This window comes from Lontra canadensis, unplaced genomic scaffold (genome assembly GCF_010015895.1).
Source record: "Lontra canadensis isolate GAN:19392208 unplaced genomic scaffold, GSC_riverotter_1.0 scaffold179, whole genome shotgun sequence".
NCBI lineage: Eukaryota > Metazoa > Chordata > Mammalia > Carnivora > Mustelidae > Lontra > Lontra canadensis.
Window position 1 is genome coordinate 2,065,606 of NW_022631173.1, and position 13,536 is coordinate 2,079,141.

Below are 13,536 nucleotides of genomic sequence, written 5' to 3' on the forward strand. Positions count from 1 at the left end.
GGGAGGAAGTCGTGTGTGTTGCACACTGTGTTTAGCGTCTGGTCCTTTAAGGCGAGCTCTGTGACCCCAGACTTCTCATTTGTCATCCTTTCTTTCAACAGAAAACAAGCCTGGAGTTTTATATTGACATCCACGCCCACTCCACCATGATGAATGGCTTCATGTACGGCAACATCTTTGAGGATGAGGAACGGTTCCAGAGGCAGGCCATTTTCCCCAAGCTCCTCTGCCAGAATGCCGAGGACTTCTCATACGTATGTCAAGAGTTCTCTCTCAGCAGCCCCCACCCAGCTCCCTCCCCTTCCTCTTCACTCAACTCAGTGGGGTTTACTGTTCTCAGGATGCCAGCCAGCTCTGTGCCAGGCCCTGTGTGGGTGATAAAGACAGAGGCGAACAAGCAGTGCCTCACCAGTCAGCGGGGAGAGTCTTGGAAAAGGCAGCATCTGGTCTTTCTGAGGAGCCAGGATTTGTTCAGTTGAGGTGACCCCGGCTTTCGCAAGATAAGGGACTCACCAAGTACCTACCACACCCTGGCTCCTGCACCGGGGGGTCTGGGGTCTACCTTCTCCTCATCCGGCTCTTTTAGTAGGAGCCTCACCCCCTGCTGAAGGGGGTCATGTGCCCGCCATGTTCTCCCTCCCTCCATCCATGACAGTTTGTGGGTCTTGATTTCTTCCTCAGTAGTTTGTGGGCGGTCATGTTCTGCCCTGCCCGCATCATAGCTTCCTGGGAGGGCAGAGGCAGTAACAGGCAGCCGAGGACTCTGCAGACAGTGAAGACCTCAGCAGATCCCAGAGACCGGTTGTTACTCCCCATCTCACACGCGGAGGAAGACTCAGCAGCGAGAATAATTTGCAGCAAAAAGCGGTACTGGAAAAGGGCAAGGAGAGAAGATAAGGAAGAGAATCAGCGTGGGGTGTGGGGACATGGGAGAGAGTTTTTGTACATTTTCCTTTGTTTTGATACTGAAAGTCCAAGGCCTGTTATTTCCAGGTGGCCAGAGGGGGAGAGTCCCACAAAGGTCATAGCAATTTTTGAAGGTGATGAACTGAAAACTTCCCTGCCCATTGCTCCAGGCCTGGACGTTAGTGGAGATGACGAATTTCTCCATGAAGAAATATACACTTTGAATCCCAGAAGTTTTGAATGCCAGGCCAGGAAAGGAACTGGCTCAGTCTCCTCTTTGTATTCAAGAGACACCTATGGCCCAGAGAAGTTCAGTATGTGCAGCGGAGTGACTCAGCATTTGGCGGCAGAATCGAAGCAATTTGCATCTCTGGGGTAGAAAGAGCCGTGCCTGTTTCTGCAGGAATCTATAGGATGGCCAGTCCCAGGCTTTTTGAAACTACTGAATTTCAGACCGTGGTCTCCTGGGTCATATTCTCCGGGACGCCTCAGAGACCCTCACAGGGGTGAGGTTCCCATGGCAAACAAAAGGGGCACAGTCTAGGAGCTTTGTTTCTGGCCTTGCCTGATGATGTTCCTGTACTGCAGCCAACTTAAGAGCTCAAGGCCAGGGTCAAGGTCATCTGTTCTCATCCAGTCTCTGTCTCCCTTCTTTTCTGATCGTTGGTACCCGACTCTAAAATGATTTCACTGCATGGACCTCAAGGGTGTTTTCAGATGTGACATTCTAATTTTCTGACCCCTTTCTTTACCTCAGAATTCACACGCACACACACACACACACACACGCTTCTCTTTGTTTAAACTTGTCTCTAAATACCTGCCTTGTTTTGCTATTTTCTTTCTCCCTCTTTTCCTTCTTCTCTTATACCCTGCTTCACAAGACACACATTCTTTTATTAAAACCACAGTCTCTTTATTTACTTGGAGCTCCACGGGTGACCACAGAATGCCCCCTTTAACCACAGATGAGTCACCCTCACAATTCCATGAAAGAAATATTATTATCACCTCCATTTTATAGATGAAGAAACTGAGGCTAAGCCAAACAAGGCAAGTTGCCTAACATCTCCCACATTTTTAAAAGATTTTATTTATTTATTTATTTATTAGAGAGAGAGAGCACAAGTAGAGTGAGGGTCAGAGGGAGAAGCAGGCTCCCCGCTGAGCAGGGACCCCAATGTGGGACTTGATCCCAGGACTCTGGGATCATGACCTGAGCTGAAGGCAGACGCTCAACGACTGAGCCACCTGGGTGCTCCCATCTCGCACATTTTTGAACAGAGGCCTTAAGATGTCAACCTGCTTGTTCCTGTCCTCTCTCTGTCTACCGGGATGGGTGAGGCCGATACCCTAGCGGAGGAACAGCCATGATCCCTACCACCTGGTGATGTTGGGTGGGAGTTCAGGTGCCCCTCGTGGCGGGGGAGCATTGCAAAGGAGGGTTGGGATGTCTGGAGTCACTCGGTCCTCGGTACAAATCTGTGCTGTGTCCCTTGCATCCTCCATCTCTGTGAGCCTCCTTGTCTCACCCAGAGGGGCAAAGCGGCAACACCTCCATGAAGGGGTTAGTCTGAAGCATAAAGGAGATGCCGTGTGGGAAACAACATTATAAAGTTGAAAGCACTGCCCAAATTTTAACTTTGATTATCATCACAGTATCAATGCTTCTTGCTCTGTCTGCTCTCCCTTGCTTCATCCATCCCCATTCAGATTCCCACAAATAATTGTTCAATGGCAGTCACTATCCAAAGTTGGATGCCTTCTATTAGTTCTGTTTATTTCATCAGTCCCCATAATAACCCTGTGATGTGTGATTAACATCCCACTTTCCAGAGGAGGAAGCTGAGACCCAGATGTGTTGTAAGACTTGCTCAAATGCCAATAGCCAGCAGGGGCCCGGTCCTGATTCTCTCCTCCCTGCTTTGTCTTTCCCAGTCCAGCACATCCTTTAACCGGGATGCGGTGAAAGCAGGAACCGGACGTCGCTTCCTCGGGGGGCTTCTGGACCACACTTCCTATTGCTACACCCTCGAGGTCTCCTTCTATAGCTACATCATTGGAGGCACCACGGCCGCTGTGCCCTACACGGAGGAAGCCTGTATCCTTGGCAAGTCCCCCCAGCCCGGGGCCAGCCCACATCTAGCGGAGAGTATCCAGGTCTGGTGAGACTTAATGGGCAGATCAGGAATCTGGTCTCCAGCTCAGTGAGGGCTGACACTCTGGGGTGAGGATGGAGGCTGTTCTGCTGATGGCATCTTTGGATTGTCCTGTTTGGCCCTTGCCCTGCTAATGGACGCCCCCCCCCCTTCCCACCTGCCTCTGCTATGGCCTTATGCTGCTCTCTTCTCTGTCTCCCTTCCATGTCCTCATGACAGAGTGGGTCTTCTGTCATCTAAGATATGTGAGCACACAGTCTGGAGGACCGTCCCTTGGGCTGCTGAGGAAGACCTGAGTGGTCTTGACTCCTCCTTCTAACCTCGAACATGTAAAACTATATTTTCTCTTTTCACCTCCAATCTCTTTACACTCTTGCCCTCTTTTCTCTCTGTTCACCAGTTTTCATTGTATCATTTTTCTCTCCTTGTCCTCTCTCCTTCCAGCTCTAGTTTCTGTGGTTTTTCATTTTCTCCCTACTATGTTCCCTCCCTCTTGTCTTCTTTCTTCTCTCCGTCCTCCTCTCCTCTCCTTCTCTTCCCATGCCTCTGTCTGCCCTGCCTTCCTTCCCATCCTTTGCACATCTTTCTTTCTGATTTGGCATTTCCTTCACCAAATTGGTTTTCCTCTTGACTTCATGACAACATTTTCCAAAAGCCCCTATGCTTGTTATAATGAAATTGCAGGTTATTTCCAGCTTGCTTGACTTTCTAGGGACTACTTTAGTCATTCTAGTTTCCTGGGTGTTGATTTTAATATCAAGGTCACTGCATAAGGATGGTGACAGATTGTGACAGTTTTTGTGTTCCTTTATCTTTTTGTTTTTGGACTGACCCATTTCTCCTCTCCTAACACTGAGCTTTCTTAGAGAAAGGATTCTAGTTGACAGAGGAGAAAGGAAAGGGATAATATTAACTCCGTGTATATATATATATAAATTCTCTCTCCCCAAAGTGGAAATGCTCCTTTTAGCCTTTTTCAACCTTGGGTGAGTGTTTCCAGAGTTTCCAGAGTTCCTGCCATACTCTGTGCAGGAAAAGCTCCTTTCTGGTTGGGGCATGACTCCAGACTAGTCCACTCAGTCAGCGGCAGCCTGGTGGCTCTGGGGGATCCAGTTACCTTGCTGAGTACATGGGAGGCAGGGCGATGGCGTCGGACGGAAGGGTGAGCCGAGGATAGGTCAGGTGTTAGAATGGTGCTCCAAATCCGGCAGAACACTGGAAAGATCATGATAAGAGCTGAAAGTCCCCCTCCTTCCAGTTGCCAAGCCAGAGACAGTCATCTTAAAATCTGCTTTAATATCTCAAGGCCAAGGGAGGAGGCTCTGTTCTGAGGTAGAGGACCCTGGCCACTTGTATGTGCCTTGCTGTTCCTCCCTGCCCCTCCCCCACCCCACACTTGATGTGTAGCCATGACTTCTCCAGGACCTGCTAACTCCTATAATACACAGAGAGGTGGAAGTCCACGCTGCTCCTGCTTTGCTCTCCCCGATGCTGCCTTTCTGAGCATGCGTGACAGAAGGGATCCCACAGATTTATTCGTAGTGAGGGGTAGGTCCCACTCAAGGAGACCTGCACTGAGTCTGTGGTTGATTTCTGATGCCAGAGATGCTTTCTCAGCACCTCACATGCTTTTGTGTTGGAAGTAAATGCATTGCTTTGTAGACTGCCCCTCCCTTGGCCCAGGCCCAGATTTCCCCCTCAACACCGAGTCCTCATTCATCAAAATAAACACACTGTCAGTACGTGCCAGGAATTCTATGAGGCACCCGGGGTAAAATACTCAACAACAAGCCAAGGTCCCTGACTCCCAGAGCTTTCGGTCTACTCGGGGAGGCGGGAATGACAGTATGGTCTGGGAGGAAGTCCTTCAGACCGGGACTCGAGAGACCTGAACTGCCCCTCAGCAAGTCTTGTGACCTCCCCAAGATGAGCCCGTCCCCTTCACAGAGGGACCGTGAGCCATCGCTCTCCTAATCCCTGCTATGGAAATTAAATAGAGACCATCATGAAAAATGGGGCATTGAGCAAAGAGCAGGTTTTCCATGGAAACAAATCTGGGTTTGAATCCCGGCCTAGTCGCTTGCCAGATGTGTCACCTTGGGCAACTTTTGTCATCTGACTGGGCCTCAGTGTCCTCCTCTATAACAGGAGGACATAGCACTAAACCTCACTGAGCTGCAGGGAGTTAAAATGAAGTAATGTGTGTGAATCTGTACTGTCAGCTTTCAGTATTCAGTGACTGTCAGTTAAAACATGCAGAAGGCGTAGGCAACTCTGAATGAGGACCTGCATTCGTGTGAAGAAGGGGCTGTTAGAACAAGGGCCGTGGCCATGTCGGCGGGGTTCATGGGACAAAGGGTCTCATAGAGTCACCACAACTGAGGGCCTTGGCCTTCCAACACCAAGTGGCTCACAGAGTGGGGGCTTAGGGTTCCCATGGCAGGGTTTGCATGTCTGCCCCCCAGAGCGGCCCTTCTCCCGTCAGGGCACGTGGAGGACACATTAGTTATCCAGGGCATGCTGGGTGAGAGTAAGGCCAGGGAAGGGATTAGGGAGGAGGGAATCCTGAGGGATGTTACACCCCAGCCCACAGTAACATCTGCCTCTCCACCCACTAGAACATATGTATCTGTCAGCTTAATTGTTCTCCCTAGAACCGCTTATGTTACTTGGGCTTGTTCTCTGACTTTCCTTCTCCGCTCCATCGGGGAAATGCAGCAACTGACACAGTCATTGATGCTTCCCCTGCTGTGTGACCTTGGGCTGCTTATCTCACCACTCTGAGCCTATTTCCCCATTCGTAAGGCTGAAAGTAGTGATAATACTCTGAAGGGTTCTTGCCAGAGTGAAATGATGCATTGGGTCTCCAATCCACAGGCACTGCCTGGCACGTGATAGGTACTCAACAGATGTTCCTTCTGCCCCCACTTTTCTCACCCCCGTGCAGACTGCATAGTTTTCCTTTTATTGGGTGAGTCTTTAACCTGATGATCTGCCTCTGGGGTTTGAACGCTGATTCCACCACCATTACTGGGGAACCTGCCTTCTCTAGCTTCCGTGTCTGAGACTTTTACCTGTCAGAGCCGTGGTATCACGGGTGGACTTGATATCTACTGTGGTCCCATCGGCTCTGATATTCTAAGATTTTTTTCTGATTCTGAAATCTGAAATTTTATAATCCCATGCTTAGATGAATTTATGAAATCAAGAATCCACAATTCTGTTGTTTGGCGAGTCTAAAGATGGAGTGATTCTGTGAGCATAAGCGTTCAGTCTAATAGGGAAAACCAATACAAAGGTGTTCTGGACAGCCAGTCAGGCAAAGCCCAGAACTGTTTTCATTCTTTTAGTTAAGGGAGTCTTAACTCAGGGGCTTCTGCATGGACTTCAAGAAGAGCCTATGAACTGTCCACAGTTTATGCAAAACTGTGAGTAAAGATGCATAGTTCATTTTTTAGAAGGAAAATGCATGGCTTTTAACAGAATCTAAAAGGGGGACATCTTCAGAGGCTTCTGCCCTGGCTGATGACGGTCTCCGTCCACGTGTCTGATATAGGAGTCCTGTGTGTCAGTTCTGCTTTGCATCGTTCTAGCTAAGGGCCTTAACCCAGTTAATTAACCACTCTGAACCTCAGTTTCTTCATCTGTAAAGTAAGGATAACGATTATTTGGTTCACAGGGTTGCTTTGAGCATTACATGGAAGAATGCAGATAAATCACTGGGCACACACTCAGTGCCATTAAACATCCCTCTCCTTTCTTTCCTGTGGTTTGTTGTTTTTATTGTCATTGTGAAATGATAAATTCTGGAGAATTTTGGACCATTCTTTAGCAAACCCTATTTATAATTTACTGGCCTGCCAAGTAATAAATATGCTCTGTTCAAATGATTAAAAAAGAAGAAGAAGAAGAAGAAGAAGAAGAAGAAGAAGAAGAAGAAGAAAAATAAGAGAGAGAGAGAGAGAAAGGCTAAACTGGAATCATAAAATAACCCAGAGCTTCTCTGGCCTTTGTTTATGGTCTGGTTACAAGCTCCAGGAAATATCTCTTCGACTAATAATGAATGAGGAAAACACTGGGAACAGAGACCTTGGGTCCTGAGCAAACTGGTTTCCACATAGACTTATAGTTGTGGGCATATTGAAATCAGAAAATGCTGGCTGTGGGAGAAGAGAATGGCTGGTGTGGCCCAGAAAAGATGCAGAAATTTAGAATTCAGCTAACTGGCTTGGTCTGAATGTACAGCCTACTATGTGCCTTGCACCGGGTTCTCTGAAATATGCATCAGACAGTGGAGATATCATTTATTTACTTGCCCATTGAACACAACCCATTAAATACTAGAAATAGATGGATAAGGCATGGGCCCTGCCTTTAAGGAGGAGATAGTTTGGAAGGAGGGAATAAAGTAGAGACAGCAGCATCAGAGAGTCAATGCTAGGGCAGAGGGGAATTCTGCCGGTCAGAGAAGCATATGGGAGTCAGGTAACCCTGCAAGAGTGGAAGGGAGGAGAGGGAAGAAAGGTTTCCCAGAGAAAGAGAAATTAAGTCTCAGATCTAGAGGATAAAAGGTACACAGGCAGGAGGAGGGGTTGGGGGGACAGCCTTCCTGGCAGATGTAGACATACAGGGAAGAACCTGGATGACAGAGAGAGGACACGTGTGTCCAAAATACTGGAGGGTAGTTGGGGCTGTGCCCGAAGCAACAGGTGATGAAAGAAACACAGGCAGAGTCGATGGAGAAGAGAAGGGGAAAGATTTGGGAACTCTGTAACAGGTACATTGAACAAGCTGTGCCCACAGGGTGCAATTAGAAAGTATTTTTTGTCCCCCACTGACCCTACAGATAGATGGAGATAGATTATAGATCTAGATCTAGACATATAAAAGCTCTGGCAGGCCCCATGACTTTCTAATATCTCTCAGGAAATTAAAAGTTTTCTAATTAACTCTAGTCACCTAAGAGTCTCAGTTCAGCAATGACTATGTCTGGTCCAGTCAAAGCCATCACGGCTCTTCAAAGTAAAAACCCACCCCGTCCTTCAGCTCAGGCTTGTCTCAAGCTCAAGGTGACTTGTGTTTGCTCAGCTTGTCTTACAGCAGCCCCTCCCCACCAACTTGCTAACCCCAGGTGTTCAGCCCTCCAAGGTTGAGCAGGATGAGGGGGAGGAGGAAAGGAGTGGGAAGGTCTTAGGCGACTGGTACTTTCTAGAGATGGCATGAGCAAGCCCTCATAAGCTTCTTCAGGCATACCTTCCCTGGCCTTGGAGTGCCATGGATATTGGCAAGTCCATCTGTTCAAGCCAGGTGTTTATTTCCTCAGTCCCTAGTGATCTGGTGGTTCACCTCTTTGGATCACTGTACCCCTCCAGTAGCCCTCTTGTCTGAGGGGGAGCTAAAAGTTGCAGAACAGGCTTTCGGGTTTCTGGTCCTGCCTGATTGTTTCATACCTCACTTTGAAATGTAGTAGCTGTAGACTTGGGATCTTGGCTAAAACCAAGAGGAAGACAGTTCATTTTAACAGCATGTTTCAGTATCTAAGAGTTAGGATTGAGTATTTTTGGTGATTACTTGGATGTGGGGTTAAAGGATGAAGTCAAGGAACATACCCCATTTTCTTGATTTGAAACAATGTGGCAGATGGTGGGACCAGTCACTTAAATTGGAGAAAGGGATTGGGGAAGGGATATTCTGAGCTCGAGGATGAATCAAGTGTGGGGGGCTCCTGTGGCATGCAAATGAAGACGTTTAGGAGGCAGATGACTATATGAGCCTGAAGTTCTGGAGAGAGGTCTGGACTTTGGCCAGAGTCATAGTAGATTTTTCTACAAAGTACTGTAGGGTCATAATGAAGGGAGTGATGTTCCTGGCATGCACAGTCATGCACACTCCCTTGATGAGTTGGTGAAAAGAATGCTGAACTAAGATCTCCATTCCAGTATGGCCCTTTGCCCCTTGCCTCCCTCGTAAAGCTGTGTGACCTTAGTTAAGTTACTTCACCTCTCTGGCTACAATGTGATACTAGGTAGAACTAGTATCAGTGACTGCCAATGAATGAATGAATGAATAAATGAATGAAGCAGAAGCAGGCCTCTCCACTATCTGCTAGCTGGCTCCTAATAGGACAATGGATGATATGATCTGTGTTGCTCAGAGGAATTATCAGAATACATATATGTGTGTATTGGGGCTGTTGGAGGAGGTGTGGTGGGGCAGGCAGGTACTGCCTGGATTTTCTCTCTTGGTAAGGAGGCTTCACCTTTTAGACAGAAGAATAAGAAGCCATCAGGTCTGACCTGTTGGTTAGCATGTACTAATACCTATGTACTTCCCAGTTCCTGATTGTCATGCCCAGGGTCAAGCCTTGGTTAAAATTCATAAGCAAAAAATGCTTCAATCAGAGGGCTTTGGGAACAGAAGACTAAACTGGATGGAGGCCTGTGGCTTTCTTTTTCTCCTCCATGCAGGTATGCACTAGAATTTGATTTTTAAACATGAGCCCTTACTAAATGGCTGAGTGAATGAATGACTGATAGCAAGTAGCAGTAGTAATGGTAAGAATAATAACATTGAGAAATGCTTTGTGGGACAGGTCAGGATCCCTTCACTGGAGGACTGGCTCGCCTCTAATTTACCATGTTGGTTTGGGAAGATCTGTTCCCCATTCTTGGTTCAAATTTTCCTGTCTTCAGTTTAGAAGATGAAATGATATGATTTCTAAATCCTTAGCTCACTAGCTAGATGGGTAGATAGATAGACACAGAAAGAATCATTTGATTTTTGGCCTTTGAAATAAGCACCCCCATTTTACAGTAGGGAAACTAAAGCCCAGGAAAGTCAAATAACAGGCCCAGGTTTATTCTCTCAATCCTGCCTGGTGTCCTTGTCTTCCTTTCTTCCCTGCTCTGCGGTTGGCCTAAATTCCCTCCATTTCCTGGAAGACAAAAGCCCTTTCCTGAACCCCACATAGTTGGGGTGTACCAGCCAGCCCTGTCCATCTGCTAGCCCCGCTCTCCATAACCCTTACCCCTGGCCTTGACCCGGTTATAATCTCTGATCACCCAAATGTCACACAGACCCTTCATCTGTGGTGCCCAAGCTGGGCTGCCTTGCCCTTTGCGAGCCCCACTTGGGCCCCGTTGCCTCCTACCTCCACATCAAAACATTCCTCCTCTCCAGGCCTAGAAAACCAAAATGTCATTACCTTCCCCCAGCCTCCCTCATCCCCACAAATGAGGTTTCTAAGGGTTTTATCTGCTGTTGTCAAGTTTATAGCCATAATTCGAAATGCTGTTAATATTACTGACAGCAGAGAGCTACAAATTACAAAGTTGTAAAGTTTCTTTATGGTGATAACTGTCATCCTTCACCAGCAGCACTGTGAGGCTCCATGGAAACCAAGTTGATGATAAAGAGAGTTGATATTGTTTCAGGATTATGGCTGTTAGCTGGCGGTCAGGAGAAGTCCTGGCTAGTTCTTCAGTAATTCGAACCCGTTTGTTTATATTCATGGTCATTTGCACACTTATGTGCACACTTACTTGTGTTCCCATCCTCTTGTTTTACGGATGTGGGGAGAGCCGCCGGCATGGAAGAATTTTATCAAAGATCAGTTCGAACCCGTTGCAGACTTACACCTAACTTTGACCAACTCGAAGGACAAAGAGAGGGACCATGTGCCACACTGTGGGTGTTTAATAAATAATTGTTGAATGGCTAAATGCCTGGAATACTCGGAGGGCTTAGACAATATTAAGAATAAAGATGTTAAATAATTTCTGCCTTTGGTATAAAATAAAACAAAAGCAGCTTTAGAAGTCCTGATTCAGGGAAATCAGGTTTTCTGTGTAGTAAAATGGTCTAGGCATCTTAATTGACACTATTAAGCTCAATATGTAGCAATGGCCACATCCACCACACACTGTCCTCCTGCTGAAATTGATGCTGACTGGTTGCATTAATGGAAGCAGGAGTCAGGAGCAAGGAGGTGCTGCCCTTTCTTTGTCCTGCTGTGTCACTGACCGCTGGAGTCCCATGGTTGTTTCTGGCCCCTGCTCTATGCAGAGCATTGAGAAAATGGTATAAGCCCTCTGAAGCACTAAGATGGGAAAAGAAGACAAAACCAGGTTGGCCAACTGTCCAGGTTGGCCTGGGACCTAGGGGTTTCCTGAGACAGGGGACTTCCAGTGCTGAAACCAGGATAGTCCGATGCAAACCAATGTGGTCAGTCACCCTATCCAAAGCTATGACCTGTGAAGAACTTGTCAAGGAATTGGGGATATTTTCCTTTTGGAAGCCTTGATTTGGTCAAATTTCTAAAGAGCTGTCATGGGGGAGAGAGAGTCAATCAGTGCTGTGACAGAGGGAGGACACGAGAAGTGGCTAGAAGGAGCATCAGACCCAGCCTTTGGGATGCCAAGGGTAGGAGTAAGTGCAATGAGAAAGGTACCACACAAGAGCCTTGTGGGTCAGGAGAGTGCTGTGTGCAGGGTCTGGAGCACTGGGAAAGCGGTTTCCCTCCTTTGGATGAGTCCAGGCCTTGGGGTATGAGATAGTAGGGGTGAGAAGCATTGAGGCTAGAGAAGACTGTGGGAACCAGTTGGTGGTTTCAGGGAGAGTGTCATGGTGCATGGGGAAGATGGTGGCTTGGGGCAGCTGGGGATAGAGTGCAACCCAGAGCCTTGTCATCTCCCAACCCTTCAGGTACCACACTCAGCCTGCCTTGGTCCCTCTCTTCTTGTCTGGCTGTGCTCCCTGGGAACTGGCTCTGCAAGTGAGTCAGAGGATCCTCTTCTTCCTAATTCCCTAGGGAACCCAGAGTTCCAGCTTCCCAGACGACCCCATATGACCAGAGGTTTGGGAATATCTCCCGGTAGCATCGTTGTGTAATGGGCAGTGTTCCCAGGTGAGATTCATGACGTGTTGACTTTTGTTAATCTGGTCTCTGCCCCTGGCCTGCTGTGTGATCTTGAGCAAATCATTGGCCTTCCCTGATCCCACTTTCCCATCGGTGACATTAAGAGTTTGGACAGAGGGCCTCCATCCTCCAAATCTCATTTGAAGAGCCTATTGAACCTGAATCTAACTCATTTATTGAACACCTACTAAGTACTGAACACGGTCATCCCTAGGATTTTGTCCAACCTCTGAGGGCATGGGCCATTCTCCGCAGGACCACCATCCCTCCCTTTCTTCCGGAAAGCCCTGGAACCAGCACCTCAACTCTCACTTCCCACACAGCAGGCTACACGCCCAGCAAGACACACGGCCTGTCTGGGGTTTCTTATCCATCAATATTTTCCTCAAGATGATACATGTCCTGCCAATAAGAGGAGGCAGCTGCCAACTCTGTCTGAGACAAGGGCCTTTAGCTGGGGTCGTGGCCGTGCTTGGCTTGTTGATGTGTCTCAAGAGGCAGGAGTTGGGCATTGTGGCTGGGAGGATGAAAGACGGCACTCGAACGGAGGAGAGTCAGGACCTGCTCTCACTCTATGCAGATTTTGCAGGGAGTCAGTGGAGATGCAACAGAAGACAGAGAAGGCTTGGATTTCAGTTCAAAGCAAAATATATTTACAGTATCTACAGAGCTCCTACAGAATGCAAAGCCCTCCAGTGGACTATCAGGAAGTGAACACCACTTACCAGTATATAAGATACATTCAGAATCATCATCTTGTTTGCTCCCGCACAACAACCCAGAGAAATGAGCATTATTATTTGCATTTTATAAACAAGGAAGGTGCATCTTGACCCCATGCCTACCCAAAGCCACAACCAGTCCCTGACTCCAGAAACCTGCAAAGTGAGAGTCAGATGGAGGAGGCCTGTCAGGTTACACAGTCTGTAGGTAGTGGAGCGATGCCCCCCCAGGAGCTTGGATTTGTGTCTTTTGATATCAAATCCAAATCTGATTGCCCACTAGAGGACACTTCCTTTAAAGAAACCAGTTGTCTGGCGGAGGAGCCAAGAGTAGCTGAGATGTAACAGATGCCATTGTTCAGTAATACGATAAAAAGGGGCATGATCTTTCGAGCCAGGCTGACCTGGGTACAGATCTTGGCTCTGCTATTTGCTAGTTGTGTGACCTTGGGCAAGCGACCTCATCTCTCTAAGCCTCACTTTGCCCTTTTATAACAATGATGATTAGGAAATATACCTCATAGGGTTGTTCCAAGTAGATGGAAACATAAAAAAATTTCTCGGGTTCCCAACAGATTACCTGGAATACGGTAGGTACTCAATAAATGATAGCTTTATTACTGTTACCAGTCAAGTACTGACTTGGGTGAGATCTAAGTAATAAGCTTCTGGGCCATCAGGAAAAGATGAAATCGGTGCAGACTGGAGGTTTGATGGAACCTCTCTTGAAGGGTTCTTAAGATTCTTAAGGGATTTCTAAGATTCTTAAACAGCAATCCTCTTAAAAGTGTTTGGAGTTCTCAGCTATCCCTTGTGGAATCAGACTCCATTA

General features: G+C 47.5%; 1 protein-coding gene across 3 annotated transcripts in view; it reads left to right on the top strand.

Moving 5' to 3' along the window:
* AGBL4 (ATP/GTP binding protein like 4) overlaps positions 1–13,536 on the top strand; it is a 1,476,328-nt gene that overhangs the window by 1,418,310 nt on the left and 44,482 nt on the right. For all 3 annotated transcript variants that reach the window (XM_032846637.1, XM_032846636.1, XM_032846638.1), the window contains exons 10-11: positions 102–254; positions 2,845–3,007. In XM_032846637.1, coding sequence (XP_032702528.1) covers positions 102–254; positions 2,845–3,007 — 316 coding nt within the window. The remainder of the gene's footprint in view (positions 1–101; positions 255–2,844; positions 3,008–13,536) is intronic.